Source organism: Alosa pseudoharengus, unplaced genomic scaffold (assembly GCF_046254945.1).
Source record: "Alosa pseudoharengus isolate Yale_2024_CS ecotype anadromous, Long Island Sound unplaced genomic scaffold, YU_APseudo_1.1 YU_APseudo_1.1_scf_22, whole genome shotgun sequence".
Taxonomy (NCBI): domain Eukaryota; kingdom Metazoa; phylum Chordata; class Actinopteri; order Clupeiformes; family Clupeidae; genus Alosa; species Alosa pseudoharengus.
Window position 1 is genome coordinate 23,663,578 of NW_027468680.1, and position 17,927 is coordinate 23,681,504.

General features: G+C 41.2%; 2 protein-coding genes across 3 annotated transcripts; one reads left to right on the top strand and one right to left on the bottom strand.

The window, feature by feature from the left end:
- Positions 1 to 278: 278 nt before the first annotated feature.
- Positions 279 to 17,172, bottom strand: slc4a1ap (solute carrier family 4 member 1 adaptor protein). 2 transcript variants are annotated; one of them, XM_076299396.1, is made up of 14 exons: positions 12,632 to 13,548; positions 11,270 to 11,465; positions 8,009 to 8,134; positions 7,798 to 7,858; positions 6,365 to 6,504; positions 5,839 to 5,999; positions 5,539 to 5,608; positions 4,903 to 5,092; positions 4,569 to 4,665; positions 4,057 to 4,210; positions 3,104 to 3,208; positions 2,441 to 2,535; positions 1,206 to 1,275; positions 279 to 850 (listed from the first exon to the last, which is right to left on the bottom strand). In XM_076299396.1, exons 1-14 carry the CDS (start codon positions 13,445 to 13,447, stop codon positions 801 to 803), a joined length of 2,331 nt encoding a protein of 776 aa, XP_076155511.1. In that variant the 5' UTR covers positions 13,448 to 13,548; the 3' UTR covers positions 279 to 800. The 2 variants fall into 2 exon arrangements, with proteins under 2 accessions (XP_076155511.1, XP_076155512.1); XM_076299397.1 differs by lacking the exon at positions 12,632 to 13,548 and adding an exon at positions 17,053 to 17,172 and having other exon boundaries at positions 281 to 850.
- On the top strand, positions 13,814 to 17,746 carry supt7l (SPT7 like, STAGA complex subunit gamma). Its single transcript, XM_076299398.1, has 5 exons — positions 13,814 to 13,948; positions 14,149 to 14,628; positions 14,746 to 15,070; positions 16,108 to 16,345; positions 17,085 to 17,746. The coding sequence occupies exons 2-5, from the start codon at positions 14,195 to 14,197 to the stop codon at positions 17,345 to 17,347; spliced, it is 1,260 nt and encodes a 419-aa protein (XP_076155513.1). The 5' UTR covers positions 13,814 to 13,948; positions 14,149 to 14,194; the 3' UTR covers positions 17,348 to 17,746.
- The last annotated feature ends 181 nt before the right edge of the window (positions 17,747 to 17,927 follow it).

Here is a 17,927-nt window from a genome sequence, read left to right on the forward strand (position 1 = left end):
CGTTTTTCTATGTATGCGGATGTGTCACATGCCAATGAATCACATGTTGTGCAACGTACCAGCTCCTCTCTGTTCCGTCTCTAATGTTTTTGGAGCCTGAGAGAGGCAACTTTTAAAGAATCTAAGTCTCTCTTAGACAAGTAAGACAACTATGCTAATGTGGTCGATTTAGAGATAAGTTTAGGAACCTGCCACAATATAAATGCATTGGCTGAAAAGATTACTTTTGGAAAAAAAATAGGTGGAAAGAAAGGAAGAATCAGGCATACGAAGGACAAAAAGGACAATCAACATTTGACTTTAATTTATTTATTTATCAAAAGAGATTACGTTACTTCTTAAAATTGTATGTTGGTTGAGGGAGTTGAGGAGATTTACAATGGGACGTGACTACCCTGTGAGAGTGTTCCAAAAACAGGCCAAAAAAACATTCTTGGTTTCATAAGTACAGACACAGGACGAGAAGTCGGAAAATATACAGTACAAGGTCTAAAAAAATAAATGTGTGACAGTCAGTGGCCTCTTCCAAATTTGGTCAAACAACAAAGCTGTCCTTTACCATCCTGAAAACAAAATTAATTAAGTGCTTTGACACAGTACTGAGCACAGTTCTACAGCGGTGTTGAGATGTTTGTGAGTGAAGTGTCTCCAGAAAGGCAGACTTTTCTCTTAGTGTAAAGAGGGGCTTAAAGACTACATACAGGTGGAGGGTGAACTAATAAACTACTGGAGGGTGAACTAGTGCCTGGCTGGTTTGATAGAGGATAGTTTGGTAAGCATTTGAAAATCTTGTAACATCCTCAGTAGCCGTATTTATCATTGAGATAAGTCCTGCCGTCCCCTGACTGATCTGAAAACACAGAAAACATGGGGGGGAATGTTAACTACAGACCCTTTAAATGCTGAGAGGATTATTGGGGAGAATGTCAACTGACAGATCCTTTGAAGGTTAGGTCTCATCAGGTCCTTCAGCTGGTACAGATAGGGCTAGTTTCCTGCACATGGATTAAGCCTAGGCTTGCAGTAAAAGAACATTTCAATGAAGCTTTCAGTCTAGGACAAGGCCATGGTGAAGACTATTGTGAATCAATCTAATATCCTTACCACAGGGACTTTCCTTGTCACAACCCAAAATCAAAGCTTCTAAATGTATCCATAGTGCCATCACAATACATTTACTGAGTGTTAAATGCTATTTTCTTTACCTGTTGGTGGTACCCAGACAGAGTAGTCGGGATCGTCCTCAGGGTAGCTTCCTGACAGGGCACTGGGGGGCTGGGAGGGACGCAAGAGAGCATACATTTGTGGGTAAACATATGAACTTTGATGAGTGGAGGTGCAAAACGCACACCAGAAAAGGAGGTGCTGGCAACCAGTTAAACACTTGCAAAAGGAGAGAAGTGCCGCACACTCCCGAGTTACACATATAAGTCTTTAATGTGACTAGAGTCACTCTAGTCACATTAAAGACTTATATGTGTAACTCGGGAGTGTGCGGCACTTCTCTCCTTTTGTAAACATATGAACTTGTCATCATACCATACCAAACCAAAGGCAATCAGCAAAAAAAAATAAACAAGTCAAAAGTTAATAAAACAGTAATCAAAAAGTAAGCTACAGTATGAGCAATCACTCAAATCACTCTCATGCCAAACAGTCACTAAATTAAACAATGGGTAAGTAACATTCTACCAGAAATTTGGTCAAGCAATAACTGCTAGAATGACCACTTCTGCAAAAAATACACAATTTGAACCAAAAGAGTACAGAAGTACAGGCATCTTGTCTGTTTTGAGCGGTCTTCCCGGTCGACATGCTTACAATACTCAGTCCAACATGGCGGCATCGCTAACACAGTGCCATCTAGTGGCTGTTGGCAAAAAGGCAACATAATTTCCCCTCTTAATATTTCTATAGTCTTTGATTGAACACCGTAGTGTTCTATTCTCAGGCCAATTCTGAGCGGGCTAGTTTGTGTCAAGGCCATCTGTGTTTCCATCGCCACTTCTGGGGCTTATTCGTGCCTCTAGTAAAAGGTGAGGTTAGTGGTGGTATCGGGTAAGCGGTCCCGCGACAAAAAGAGATAGTGTTCACTATCATATAACCCACAAGGTAGCAAAGAAGAAAACAAGATAGTATTCACCATCAAGTAACCCAAGAGGTAGCAAATACCTTTACCAGATAAAAACAAACCTCTGAATCGATGGAGCTGGTAAGGGCTCTGTTTCATATTTTGGCTTGATCAGAAGTTATAAAACTTTCACTGACTCTACCAAAGCATTTATTAAAACGTTCATGTCATGTGTTCTATGAAATATAACCAAGCAATAGGGGGGCTGTGTGAAGTGGTCCTCCGGCACCGAACATGTAACGTTCTGTACGGCACAATAGTCAACACGTCTAACCTACAGAACAGCTCAAATGAATACAAGGTGCTTACCCTGGCAGGGCCCATAGGCTTCCTAGGCCTCTTCTTCTCTGTACTCTTCTCTTTAATTTGCTGTCTTGGTGATTCCAAGTGTTCCTTTTCGGTATCTGAACATGAAAAAAGTTTAGGTGAAAAAACCTTTATGTCCATGCATGCCCTCTAGTGGAGGTTAAAATCAATGTTAAGGTATGGTATAGTTGGATGCAAAATGTAGAATAGCCACTGGCATAGTTTTATGATATACATATAGTGCCTAAAACAAGCATTCAGTCTCCTTGTAAATTGTTGTACAACACTTAGAAATGAAAGTGTATTACATCAAACTTGATTAAGTGAAAAGAGATCACTACAAAACGAAGTAAATGAACTGAAAATAGAAAGTAGAAAAACAAATCAATGCATACGTATTTACCCCCTTTACCATAACTCACCTTAGAGTAATTCAATATGAAATTCACACAAAAATTTAAAATGTGAAATTATAGTCAAAAGTGTCTACCATGTCTTATAACAACTGTGCAAAGATTTCAGTCAGATATCTCATTTAATTCTTTAGATAAGATTCATTGTGACAAATTTCACATTTAAAGCAGATTGATTGATCATAGCTATATGTTTCTATTTGCCTAATGGCCCGGACATTGCCATTTTATTGGCAGTTTGACACTTCCATACCTGAATGAGGCCTAATTGCGTCTTCTGGGTGATGATGCTGTTCCTTCTCAACTCTGTCAGACATAGGCATGTCCTTGGCTTCAGGATGAACCTTTAATGTAGACACTGCAAGAACAGTCAAACAGTTAGCTCAGGGGAGATCACAACAAGCACAATTATAGCAAGAACTGCGTTTAAGATGAATTAGAGATCGTTACCATTGGCCTGTGTTTAAAAATGGAGATTAGATTACCACTGGCCTGTGTTTAAGATTAATTAGATTACCATTGGTCTGTGTTTAAGATGAATTAGATTACCATGATTACCATTGGCCTGTTGGCCTGTGTTTAAAATGGCTTAGATTACCATTGGCCTGTGTTTAAAATGGCTTAGATTACCATTGGTCTGTGTTTAAAATGGCTTAGATTACCATTGGCCTGTGTTTAAAATGGCTTAGATTACCATTGGCCTGTGTTTAAAATGGTTTAGATTACCATTGGCCTGTGTTTTAAATGGCTTAGATTACCATTGGCCTGTGTTTAAAATGGCTTAGATTACCATTGGCCTGTGTTTTAAATGGCTTAGATTACCATTGGCCTGTGTTTTAAATGGATTAGATTACCATTGGCCTGTGTTTAAAATGGATTAGATTACCATTGGCCTGTGTTTAAAATGGCTTAGATTACCATTGGCCTGTGTTTAAAATGGCTTAGATTACCATTGGCCTGTGTTTAAAATGGCTTAGATTACCATTGGCCTGTGTTTAAAATGGCTTAGATTACCATTGGCCTGTGTTTTAAATGGCTTAGATTACCATTGGCCTGTGTTTTAAATGGCTTAGATTACCATTGGCCTGTGTTTTAAATGGCTTAGATTACCATTGGCCTGTGTTTAAAATGGCTTAGATTACCATTGGCCTGTGTTTTAAATGGATTAGATTACCATTGGCCTGTGTTTTAAATGGATTAGATTACCATTGGCCTGTGGTTCCTCCTCAGCGTGCTCTTCCTTTTCTTCTTCTTCTTTTTCTTCTTCCTCCTCATCCTCTTCCTCCTCCTCACCCCCTTTAGGCATCTCTTTCATGTTGAAGAGTTCAGGGGGTAGACATGCTCGCTTCGGGGGCAATGTCTAATGAGACAGAGAGCAAAATAGACACCAAAGGCCAATACTAATACTGAGTAAGACTCATGCACAGCTATACTAAGACAGTGCACAGACACACACACACTCACACACACACACACACACAGACAGCTAAGAGAGCGCTCACCCCTATGGTTCCAGTCTTCAGTTTGAACACACACACACACACACACACACACACACACACACACACACACACACACACACAGAGACACACAGAGCTAAGAGAGCACTCACCCCTATGGTTCCAGTCTTCAGTTTGAACACACACACACACACACACACACACACACACACAGACACACACACACAGACACACACACAGAGCTAAGAGAGCGCTCACCCCTATGGTTCCAGTCTTCAGTTTGAACTTGCTGCCTCCCTTCATGGCACCAAACATCGGCAATGCTGGTTTTTTCGGCTTGTCTGGGTTAGATCCACTAGACCAGAAAAGTCATATACCACCCATGAATGCACTACCTACTGAATGTCATGTTACCATTTCCCCTTCCTATTTCTCACTGAAATCATACTCAAAATTGGTCGATTAAGGTGATTCTCTATGGTCTTATGTTATCTTGATTATGACAGCAAGAGATGAAGGGCCAGTTCAGAGCTTATTTGTATGTACATACAGTATGTATGTGTGTGGTAGTACAGCAGCCAATGGCGCTCACCTTGCCTGCAGAGAGGGAAGTTGAGTGGGCCGGGTAAGATCGATCAGTCTGTGCAAGCGCTGCGCCTCCTTGCGAAGCTCAGCAATATGGACATGGAGCTTCTTCCTCTCCACACTGTCCAGCTTGATCTCACTGGACACCACGTTCATGAAGGCATCCAGCGGGTCATCAGAGGAAGCCCGCTGACCACCTGCATCCACATTTGCAGAGCACACAGACAGCCAAGCTGTTATTAACCACCTGCATCCACATTTACAGAGCACAGATTTACTAGATTTACATTTAGCAGACGCTGTTAAGTTATACTGTAGAGACTTATGTCAATTATATTACAAGGGCCATTGTCCCCGGAGCATCTGGGGGTTAAGTGCCTTGCTCAAGAGCCCAATGGTGGAAGCCGGGAATTGAACCCACAACTTTTCAGGCTAGCCAAGCTCCTTAACCACTACGCTACCACCGCCCCAAGCTGTTATTAACTGGAGGGCACAAATGTGATAAGGTGACATAGTTGTTGATGAAAAAAGCATCAGTTAAAACCATACTGCTTTTGTATATTATTAAATAATGTTTTATGATTAACCACAAACAAACAAACAGACAGACAAACAAACCAACAAACAACATTGCCCAGCTCACTTTTCTCTGAAGAGCGGAGTTTGTTCTCTGTCTCTGCGATCTCTTTCTCCACGTCATTCAACTTCAAGGTCTAAAGCAGAAATGTCAGGACATGAGTTCATATCTTTATGTTAAGCCTAAAAATAGTCCACACAACACATTTCAGTCTGTGAAGCTTGAGGGATAAGATCAGATCAGATGTTGTTTTCTTTTAGTGTTTTATTTTTTCTATAAAACACTTTTTTTTAACTGTATTATTAACTGTATTATTATTATTATGCATGTGTTATTATTATTCCATATGAATAGAGAACACCTTACCAGCGATTCATATGAGGCTGGCTGGTCCTCAACCTTTCCAGCCCTCTTCATGCGTTCTTTCCTCTTTTTTTCCACAGTGCCAGTCCGATCCAGGAAGTTGTCATCATCACTATCATAAAAGTCCTCGTCCTCCCAGTTTTTCTTTCTTCTCTTTCGGGAAACTGAGTGAGGGGACACAAAGCCATAACAAATCCTCTGTGCATTATGAAGACAAGTAAAATGGCTCACTAAAGCCAAGCTCAATATATTATTAGGTCATTCCGTGTCAAATCAGACAGAATCCAGGAAAATAGTTGCCACACGGTCTCAGATTTTGCTTGGAGTTTCTCAATATGATGTTTAGGTCCCAATGCTAAGACCTGTACAATATTTTTCACCAATTCCAATTGTTTCATTTTTGGGCACAGCTGGCTACAACACAAGGCTAATTGTACTGTCAGAGATTGGAAACAGAATAGGACAGTGGACAAAGCTATTCTGTAGCCGGAACCCCTTGTAACTGGCCAGCCTAGCTGTAGAGACTCACCTGCTTCCTGTCTGAGCAGACCTCGGGCTTCTAGAATACGGCAGGCCTCCAAGGAACACTGAATAGATGCCTCCTTCTTCTTTCCTGTATGTGTTACCTCAGCAACCAGTTGCTTGCCATGAGCATCATCCACAGGCAGCCTGAGAATGATTGTAGCACACAGAAATATTAGGAGTAATGCCAGTAAAGGACTGGTGGTCTAATTTACATCTGATAAGTAGCAAATTGTTCAAAGTGCTTAAATTGAAAATTCCACTCCATTAATAACAAAACAAATGTTTTTCTCTCTAACTTCTAGCAACAGTGCAGTTGGCACCTTGCAGTCTCATGTATTGCGGTATCTCATGTATTGCGGCATTATGTTTGGTGAGATCATGCTGCTCTTAAGGGTTTGGGAAAGGTGCATTTCACATGACCATTTGAGCACCACCTACATGTGCTTCCTTATTTTGGGGTGAAATGCATTATGTCAGCCCAATGTTGGGAATAATGCAGAAATGTGCTGTGATTTCAAAACCAGATTAGTCGAGAACACCTTATTGTACAGATAAACATAACATTGTATGCTGTAAGTTCTGTTGTATATTTTGATATGCGGTTTATCATGTGGTGATTAAAGAGTTTATGAGCTATTCAACCGAAAAGAATGGGTGTGGAGATGGACACAGAGCTGTATGTAGAATGAAATATAGGAAATAATAAATAATAAATAACAATAATAATGAGCAATTCAACTGAGAAGAATGAGTGTGAATTTGCCTGTAAACTGCAATCATCGGGCCCATGATATATGTTTTTCAAATTAAGTCCATGTGATTATGTCTCTCGCTATCCTAACCGCATTTTTGCACAGATATCTTTAACTAATCCTTAACTAACTTACTCCAACTTAATCCAACCAACGTCAAACTCGACACTGCACTTGTTCCCTTTACACCTGTCAAATGTAAAGTCTGTCTGAATATCTCAAACTGTTTGTCTGACTAATGTTCCTGGAAGTACATTACATAGGTACAGTACATAGATCGAACATCGAATTACGTTGATGCACTTTCAGCAATGAATCACAGCAACCTAAATTCTTTAAAGGGACACCAGGCAAGTCTGATGCTTTTTCTCTACGAAACTCCCCCTCGCTCGGTCTGAAGCTCTTTTCCTTTTCTTTGCGTCTTCCGTCAAGGGTTTTCGCTGCTTCTTCGCCGGCTCTGCCATTATACACACGTTTGCAACAATCTCTAGCGTTTAGTTAGCCTGCCTCTGTGCTGTAAACTGATCCTGCTTCGGTCGGCGGGTAGGATACACCGAACTTGCAAGTGGGATATTCTTCCTACAGGCAGTAGGGGCGGGCGAGAGAGCCTTCATTCATTAAAATGTAATCCACCTCTGACCACCTTAGGACACTGAAAGTGTCAATCCTCCTCTTATCATCTTACCTTACTCTGCAAAGCCACGAACCATGGCCTTTCTCCTCATATTCAAATTCCAACTCCTCCCCTAGGATTATGAAAAATAGGTTCAAGAAATCAGTCAGTCAGTATTTCTCAGAATGTCCTTTAAGTCATCTACAATGTATTTTTAAAATATGTCAGAAGGTTATATTTGGACAAACTTCTCTAATTTCATTACAAGAAAAGAGATAACCACCTTCGCGATCATAGAAGCCTTGAAGTGCTTTCTTGGGATCCTTGAGGTAGGCAGCCTCTTGGTCCTCTTGGAATTCTGTGGCAAACGGGTTCTCTTCATTCTCATCTTCTGGTGCTGCCTCCTCCGCTGTAGACAGAGTCATTATAAAAGGCATTGAGATTGAGACTCTTAACATTTCTTTCAACAGGTTTCTTGCTTTATGTCTTGATGGCAACCACAGTAATGTATTTGCTATACCTGGAATCTGATGCAAGTTACTACTACTACTACAGCTACTACTACTACTACCGAAGTACTGCGAAATAGCATTACTTGCACAAACATAGGGCTGGGCGATATATCGGTATTACGACTACGACCGATATATTTTTGAAAACGATATGTAATTGAGACAATAGTAATACCGGTATTTTGTCAAATAATGGGCCATTTTATCAAAACCACTTGCTCTTTTGTGTTCAGACCATTCAGATAGCTGCAGCTCTGCTCAACTGCACCCCTGCGTGTGCACGTTCTCCCTCACAGCACTACAAACATGATGGACACTGAGCAGTGATGCCAGTAACGCGTTACTTTACTTAGTCTATTTTGACCACTTTTTTCGGTAACGAGTAATCTAACGCGCTACTACTTACAAACCAGTAATCAGATTAAAGTTACTTATCTAAGTTACTGTGCGTTACTATTTTTGTAATTTTCCTTAGTAAAAACATATATTCTTTTCTTTCTTCTTGTCTTGGGGATTAATGTCATGTAGGCTATGCTCACGTTTTCAGCATGAGCACAATTCACGTGTAAAACCACGCAGCGACACTCGTAAACAACAATGGAGGGGGAGAGAGAGAGATGCACATTTCATCAGTCATTACTTTGAGTTTGTGTCAGCTAAACATGACAACATTAAGGTACATTGCACATTCTAGCTAGACATCCCAAGTCTCCCGAAGTTTTGGGAGTCTCCCACATATTGATAGCGGCTTCCTGACGCCCGCAAATTACATAAAATCTCCCGGAACCTAGAGCGAACAAGATCACGCAAGCCAGACCGGATTCAAATCGCGTGTGCATATGAGTTTAACGCGCACACAACGGAGAGGGAGAGAGAGAGAGGAGTGGTGCGTTTGTGCCTGAAGCGCATCCAAGACAGAGAGCATCCTGGTCTGTTTTGCTAAATCAACCAATCAGTTTTCAGTGTAAGTGTGCTTATATCTCTTTTCTCCCAAATTTAATTAATCAGTTCAGTCAGTGTATCTAGGAACAGGAGCGTCATGGCAGCGTCAGTGCCCCTCAAAAAGGAAGATTTAAGACCCATTTCACATCAGACTACACAAAAGTGTACCCAATTGTCTCATAAGATTAAAACATTATGATAGTCTTGCACACTGCACTGTTTGTAACAGCGACTTTAGCATTGCTCACGGCGGGTTAAATGATTGCAAAAGACTTGTTGAGGTGAGTTTAACAAGTGTAATTTCATTTGCATATTACTCAGGCCTATTCAAGATGGCTAGTTGCCAAGGCTACATGAAAAAAAAAATCAACATATTTTACTATAACATCAATTTCTATCAATAGGCCTTCCTTATTTGGTGTACTTAGACATTATTGAACAAACATCTGAATTTCAGTATCTAAGTAGGTTAGGTTGGTATGTCTGCTATACATTGCTGACATTACTGTTAAAATGCACTTCCTGTATAGTGAGTATTGGCAAAACCGGTTATCATTTTTATGTTGAGGTGGTGGGGGTGTTGTCGGCAGCTGCTGAAAGTAACTAATAAAGTAACTTGTAATCTAACTTAGTTACTTTTAAAATCAAGTAATCAGTAAAGTAACTAAGTTACTTTTTAAAGGAGTAATCAGTAATCAGTAATCAGATTACTTTTTCAAGGTAACTGTGGCAACACTGACACCGAGTCAGATTTTGTTTACCTTGATCAGAGGTTGGTGCTGATGCCTATTCCGTCGGCACAACCGCCAAGCGGTTTTGTACACGCAGATTTAAGTTACAACACTGTTTACAGCTCTTCGACTCACGGTAAAATTTAATTTTTGGTACATACCGTAGCCTAGCTAATTTAAATACACTGATGAATGCTTGCGTTTAGCGATATACAGTAGCAGATCTAAAGTCCTCAGGGAGACAACCTACAAGCTGATTTTATTAAGAGGATATGCACGCGGGGACTCGCGAGCAGTTAGGGGCATCATTTTTTATGATTCCTGAAACCCCATTCAATCGTGATTTTTCTTACGAACCGGAACATGCAAAAATGAACGCATACAAAACGACGGTAGCGTCTATCACACTCTTGATGAGTGACTCAGTTACGTTGTTTAAGTAGCCTAATTGTTTAAAACAATTTTTGTTGTTGATAGCAACATGTCTAGGCCATCATAGGCTACATTTGCTTGTCATCTAGGCCCTATCAAACCCTTACGGGTAAAAAAGGTTTTTCAATATTTTTGTGTCCAAAATATTGCATTGTGCAGTACAATGTAGGCTTGCGTTGTCAGTCAGGGTCAACTTTTGGTCTTTTCTTATTTGCACAGCTTTATCAGAGCAACTGTAGCCTATGCCTATTGTAGGCCTATGTTATTGTTTACACTTTTTTGCACAGCTGTGTTAGAGCAGTCTGAAATAATTCTAATTAAAGCTGGTTGAGTGAATACGAAACACTTAGCTCTTTCTGTTTAAAATATCGATATATATCGTATATCGCCAATCAGCTCCAAAATATATTGGGATATCAGTTTTGGTCCATATCGCCCAGCCCTACTCCTTGTGCAGTTAAATATTTACAAACAGGTATGTGCTGTGTAGCCTACTTTTTTCTTATTTGCACAGCTCTATCTGTATGCCAATTGGTTTATTATATTGGCTTTTAACGGTAGCCTATGTTTTGTGTTACCTTTATTGTAAAGCTGTAGGCCTGTGTTGCCAATCAGGGTCGACCGAATATTGTTATTTGCACATCCCTCAGAGCAACTGTATGCCTATTGGTATATGTTATTGTTTACACCTTTTTGCACAGCTCTGTTAGAGCAGTCTGAAATGAATATAATTAAAACCGGCTGTGTTGTCATAATTGTTGTGTTGAGTGAATATATGAAGCACTTCGCTCTTTCTGTTTGAAATATCAATATCGTATCGATATCGTATATCGCCAATCAGCCCCAAAATATCGGGATATCAGTTTTGGTCCATATCGCCCAGCCCTACACAAACATTTTGTATTTAAAAAGAAAAAAAAACCTTACCCATTCCCCAAGAACAGCCAGAGTCGTCTGTGGAGTTCTTCCCAGGGATGCGGTCACTTTTCTCTTCGTCCTTCTCCTTCTCCTCGTCAGACCCATCTCCCATCATCCTCTCTTCCAGCTCTTGCTGCTTCCTGGCTCTCTCTCTTAATTGCGTTACGGTAAGTTCTGACTCGGTTTCTTCATCAGATTCTGGACCCTGTGTTGGCACAAATGTTTGCTTTTACTGCACATATACACAGAAAACTGCACTGCCACCATGCGGTGAGGACAGGCAGTGGCGCCAACAGCCTATTTGTAAATTAGTTATTTCCCTTAAAAAATTACATTTTGCGGCAGATTTGCAGCAAACTTGCGGGTGATTTGTGGGAAACAAATGAGTTCACTAGAAAATATTGCCAGAAGTTTGCCAATGTTGGCCACTATAGGAAAACTTCCAGCAAAGTTCTGGCAACAATGAGTTTGACTAGTGCCAAAGTTCTGGCAACAATGTGACTAGTGGCAAATATGTTCACCAGTGATTTGCCACCACACTTAGCCAATAATGGCAAACTTCCAGTGAACTAATGGTGACAAACCTAATTTGCATATGACATTGCTGTAAATTTGCTGCAACATTGCCAAAAGTTAACCACAACTGTTTGCCAGAAACCTAATTTGCATGTGAAAATATCACCTTGCCTCAAATTTGTGATAACTGAAATTTCTGTAAGGGTTATAAAAAAAAAAAAAAAAATAAAAATAAAAAAAAACTGCATGAAATGTCAGGGACCTCTCACACCTCAAAACGATGAGACAGCAATTTGAAGGGAAATGTCAGTGTAGTTCATCCCCATTTATCCGTCTATTTATCCATCCATTCGAGCCTTACACAGGCATTGAAAACTACGCACCTGCTAGGCCATGATTGGTAGGTGGGACACCCATTCTGTATGCCACCTCTGCATAAGACCCATCTGCATTTTTTTCACTCCACCCATTTTACACCTATCCTTAAGGTCATATTCTACATCAGGAGTAGTGAGCATACATGAGCATGATCATACTCGTTAGTGGCAAGGAAACAAAAATATTAATTAAAAATCAATCCATTGTCTTGTCTTTCAGGCCTTCAGAGCACCATCACTGAATGCCCCAGTCTACGCATAACACAACCCATTGCTAGTGCAGACCTGATTCAACATAAAGACATGGACATCTGCCACTGTCATATGTAGCCTAAATGGCATGTCAATAAGGTTGACTGATATAGGTCCTGGATCTCTATGGACCAACAACTTAAGTTTGCATTATTCTGTCCTACAAGTTTATATTGGACACTGGAGGCTTCGGAAGGCTAATTAAGGAATGCACCGTATTACACACCTGTAATATGAAGAGTCGAGTGCTACCCCCAAACTTAAGGACATGTCCTACTTTCAGCCTGATGTAGGTTTTTGGGGGTATTTTGTTCTTGTTGACAAAGGTGCCATGCGTGCTAGACAAATCATAAACATAGAATCCAGTTTCTTCACCAATCTCTCCAGCGTCACCGCTTTCTCCTCTGTATTGCAAAATTGCGTGGTAACGCGAGATTGATGGGTGTTCCAAGGATACATCACACAGGGGTAAGCGTCCAATAACAAAATAACTGTTTTGAGTAAGTGGAATTGAGTCGACAATTGTCCCTGTTTTGAGTATCTCTAACGCATAGGGCATCTCTGCAGGACGTCCCCACGGGGGCTCAGTGTAGGGAAGGGGAGGGTTTGGTTTGAATTTACCAGCTGGAGGTGCTTTGGGTTTGGGTTTGACATCTTGTATCGTTTTCGTAGGTAAACGCGTGCTGTCTCTGGACTGCGTAGACATATTTTTAGCTTCGTCGGTTTTAGGAGACACATTCTCCTCAATCACACCTTCTGATGATTGCGACTCCTGCTCATCAGGAGAACCATGATTCCTCTTCACATCTTTGGACACCAAAGCATCTTCATTGCCTGAAACGGGGGAGGCCTCCTTGTCTGAACAACTTTTAGCATTCCCTCTTTTGCACACCACGGATGGTGGTGCGAATGTGGGTTTCTTGAAAGGGCCATCTCTGTCTTCGGTATCAGCTACGCTAGTATTCTCGTCTTTCAATTCAGCGACGATATCCTTATTTATGTTGTCGCTAGGGTCCATTTCTAGTGTCTCGCCACTGTCCATTTTTGAAGTTCACAGTTCACACCGTTGACTGTTTTACTGTCTATGGTTGACACACGGTCCTTGGTCCTTCCCAGGATATGTAACCCCTTAATTCGTCCGGGCAGTCTTGTTTTTACTTAATTCGTCCGGGCAGTCTTGTTTTTAAACATGACCGCCCGGACGAATTAGGTTTCCGCCCTGTATAATGTGGACATCGAAAACGACACGAAAAATGAAAATAGTTCGTCCGCTGTATTGAATCATATGTCGCAATATGGGGAAATATTTTGTTCTTAATCATATGAAAACATACAGGAACTATTTATGTCGATCCGATGCTCTCCCACGGTGCATATACAGGCGAACTCAAATACCCGGCATGCATCCTGCTGTGAAAGGCAAAATAATACCAGAGAACGTCTAATGTCTACTTTTTGCCGATAAACTTCGTGTTGTCATATGTTAGCAAAACATAGCACGTTTTGTTTAACTTTTAGATGTAACGATAGTGCATCAGCCAACGTAAGTTTTACGGACTTGCCTATTGATATTGTGTACTATTGTGTGAGTTTGGTTTAGTGTGTTCTTTAGTACAGCATCTCTCATTACTTTTGAGCTCATCAGGCTAAATTTGTGTTGAGTTGTGCTAACTTTGTTTATCCATGTTTCAGCATTGCATTTTATGTTTACCAGTGAATCCAATACACATTTGTTATTGTCAGGTATTAATACATCACTAACAAGAGCTGCAGGTGGTCAGCCATCAAAATGATGCGTTACTGGGGGGAGATCCCAGCTGTTTCCGCGCCTCCTGGCCGCAGCTCCTTTGATTTGCTGCAGCGAGAGTTCCGTCAGGTGGAGATGCAGGACCCGCCCCTGCACCAGCCATCTGCCCCACGCCCTCGTCCCACCACTATGCTTGATGTGCCTTCGGAACCTTGTAGCCTCACCATTCACACCGTTCAACTCTGTCAGCATGTCCGCCGTCTTCGCAGCCTTCTAGCTGCGGCCCAGCAAGGCCAACAGCCACTTGCATCTTCTACAGCAGACCTTCAGAGCAATTTCAAAACGGAGGAGGGTGAGCCACTACCTCCAAGGCCTCCCACACCAACCATGCCAGATGACCTGCTGCCCCCAGACAGTAAGGTCCCAAGCCTGCCTTTCCAGCTTCGGCATAGCAACCCAGAAAGCGACTTCTACAAGTAAGTCTACCCTCCTTTTAAGATGTACAAAAATGGTGGGTTAAGACCCTTATATCTTGTACCACTATGTGTTATTTCAAGTTAATATAAAGTAACCAAAATCTCTCTGTGCTTCAGGGGGAAAGGGGAACCAGTGACAGAACTTAGTTGGCCATCCTGTCGGCAGCTTCTGTACCAGTCTGTTGCTACAGTTCTTGCTCATGCCGGCTTTGAATTAGCCCACGAGAGTGTGCTGGAGACACTTACAGACCTGGTGCATGAGCACTACCAACGTCTGAGCTGGCTGCTTCGTGTTGCAGTGGACCGGGAGGCCCAGCTGGGTGCTACCCCGTTCCCTGATGTGGTGGAGCAAGTGTTCCATGAGGTGGGCATCGGTAGTGTGTTGGCACTGCAGCGCTTCTGGCAGAGCCGCATCAAGGACTACCACAGCTACATGGTTCAGGTGAGACACACCAGTGTAATTAACAGCTTAATAGAAGGGCTGGTTGATTATGGCAAATGAAGCAGCCCTTAACGATTATCATAATCTTATTTTAACACAGTGCTTTTCAAGACACCCAAAGTGCTTTACAGTGAAAAGGGCTGATGCACAGAAGTCATTATGCGCCGGAACGAGGTGGAGAGTTAGGGAATGAATGAATGTGCCAATTACATTGGGGGATGATTAGGGGGCCAGATTGAATAAGCCAGTTACACTGGGGGGTGATTAGGGAGCCAGATTGAATGAGTCAGGTTAGGAATTTAGACAGGAAACTGGGGAACCCCCTACGCTTTGCGACAAGTGCCATGAATTCTGTATTGACCACAGTGAGTCAGGAGCACCACGGAGGACCCTCGGTTTATTGTCTCATCTGAACGACAGACGTTGTAATGTATAAAGCTAGACTTGGGCAATAAAACGGTAGTGATATCATGATAAACAAATCAGAATTTTTTTTGTTCATTTGGTCATAGACACATTGTTTTTGGATTTCAGATTTTGTTGTTGGTATTGTATTTCTGTGTTGCAGATATGACTGTGTAACACATCTTGCACAGTACTTGTTGTTCTTCGTCTGACTTCCAAACAGCTGGATTTGTTTGACCTATATTGCTGACCAGTGGCTTTCCTTTCACCATTTGGGTTGAGCTGAAATAAACAAACCACAGTCTGGCTCAGAGTCGGCATTTTAGAAAGGGACAAAAGTGCTCAGCTGTTCAGAAAAGGGGTTTTCTGGATTTATAACGCAGGACTAAGTGTGGCAAATCGTTTTATCTCAGAAACAATTATAATCGTCAGAAGCTATAATTATAATTGTAATTCAGTTAATTGTCAAACCACTCTGCAAACTACATGCTTAAGTTGTAGGTGTTTAAGGATTATTGACTACTTTGTCTCAATTTGCAATTTTGAATCTAAACAGTCTTTAAAGCCAGTCAAACTATCTTTGTGACTGTGCTCTTTTTATTGTTGATCTTTTTCCATCCTTTTTCAATTAGGTCAGCAGAGAGCTTTCAGAAGAGTATGAGAGAGTAGTAAATCCAGAGAAGGCTCTAGAAGACTCCAAACCCATGCGGGTCAAAGACGAACCTATGAGTGACATTCCCTTCCCTGTCAGTGAGGAACCCGAGGCTGACTTGGCATCCGGTGACCAGGCCCTGCCCATTGGTGTGCTGGGTACTTCCAGTGAGAGAATGGCTGGTGGACTTGATTCAGAGAATTCTCCTCATGTCTCAGGTAAGAATGCAATATGGGGCATTTGATATGGTTTCAAAGAAATTGTTTTTGTAAATGCTAGGGCAGAGAGGTAAAACCTGATTGTTCAGCAAAAGCCAAAAGGAAACGTCAGTTAAAGCAATATCTCTTGTCAACAATCTAACAAAATCTGTTAGAATGCACCTATTGACCTTTTGTGTCAGCTTTACATATTTAAGCAATATTGACGGAGTCGTCTGACATTAAGGAACGGGTGTATAAAATATTATGTTGATAGATTTTACAACATATTACAAATTACTTAGCCAATTTCACCTTCATTGCACCCTGTGATGTGTCAGTAAATTTGTCTAAAACAATTAAAAATTAAAAATGGTAGCCTGCGTAATGTTACATAGTGTACGCTGCAGAATCGTATGAATGGCTATGGTGATCAGAATGTTACAAATTTAGGTCTTACCCTTGATAGTCTGGTTTCATTTAACAAGTTTTGTTTGATTTTAAAGCAGCACCTAAGTAGCTGCCTAAAAGGCGTGCAAAACAAATACCACCCAGAGCCATCAAATAAACATGATGGTGCTAAAACTAGTTGCTTGATAAAAGCATATCAGCATAGTTTATAGTTTAAGTATTTTTGCATAGTTTATACTTTATGGCTTAAAACATGAGCACTATGGCATATTATTTGGTTTGGTGCAAAAAAAATATTATTGGGTTTGTTAACAAACCATGTTTACAACAACTGGTCATCTCTTTAAAGGTGCAGCAGTCACCAACTCCCCCTTGTGGCACCTCCCTCAAGTCAAGATGGAGCCGCAGGATGGAGAGGAGGCCCAGGTGCCAGGGCCCTTGGGAAGTGATGTCTTTGAGGAAGAGCCTATGTCCACCATGAGTGAAGCTGGAATAGCGCCATCACCTGGAGGAGCATCAGACGGCAGCTACGGCTCCCACTCTCCAGACTCACTGATTGGCAGCTCACCTGTTTTTCACCAGAGATTTAAAAAGCGAATGAGGAAGATGTAATGGAAGCTTAATAGAGCATCTAGGACATAACGTGTCATAACTAACTGTTAAAAATGACATTCACTTACTTCCTTCAATTTAAAATGCACCTCTTTGTTTTTTATGTAAATACGTGTCACTCCTCTGTCTGCTGCAATGTTGGAAGGCACGCTGAATAATTTCCTTTCCTGAGGTTTGATTGAAGACAAAGGAACCTCAATCAAGGCGTAGTGGGAAATGATTTGCAGCATTAAGGTACCTGTTATATTACAGGTACATTATACATACGTGTTATATTACTTTTTATAAAAAAAAAATCTGCCTGGGACAAAAAAAGACTAAAAGAAAAAGAAATGGCAAGGAAAAATATGGCTTGTCTCCTGTTGTGGATTTTAATAAAATATGTCCATTTACAAATAAGCACAATTAATTTCTTGAACTGATTCCAGGTTGCCCTCTAAATTCGACCTAAAATGAAATGGAGTCAGTGTCCAGATTCAGGCACATACATACACCATGCAGACAACAGTATTGGGACACCTGCCATTACACCCATGGCAAATTCAGTGTGTTAATATCAGAAACCATGTGTGAGCTGGGA

Excerpts from the sequence above, each read along its gene's own strand:
- slc4a1ap (XM_076299396.1), bottom strand. The coding sequence starts at position 13,447 with ATGGACAGTGGCGAGACACTAGAAATGGACCCTAGCGACAACATAAAT. Across the intron at positions 6,000-6,364 it reads TCTGCTCAGACAGGAAGCAG|TTTCCCGAAAGAGAAGAAAG; the intron begins GTGAGTCTCTAC and ends CCCCTCACTCAG. Across the intron at positions 3,209-4,056 it reads GGAGGAACCACAGGCCAATG|TGTCTACATTAAAGGTTCAT; the intron begins GTAATCTAATCC and ends CTGTTCTTGCAG.
- supt7l (XM_076299398.1), top strand. The coding sequence starts at position 14,195 with ATGATGCGTTACTGGGGGGAGATCCCAGCTGTTTCCGCGCCTCCTGGC. Across the intron at positions 15,071-16,107 it reads ACCACAGCTACATGGTTCAG|GTCAGCAGAGAGCTTTCAGA; the intron begins GTGAGACACACC and ends TTTTTCAATTAG. Across the intron at positions 16,346-17,084 it reads GAATTCTCCTCATGTCTCAG|GTGCAGCAGTCACCAACTCC; the intron begins GTAAGAATGCAA and ends ATCTCTTTAAAG.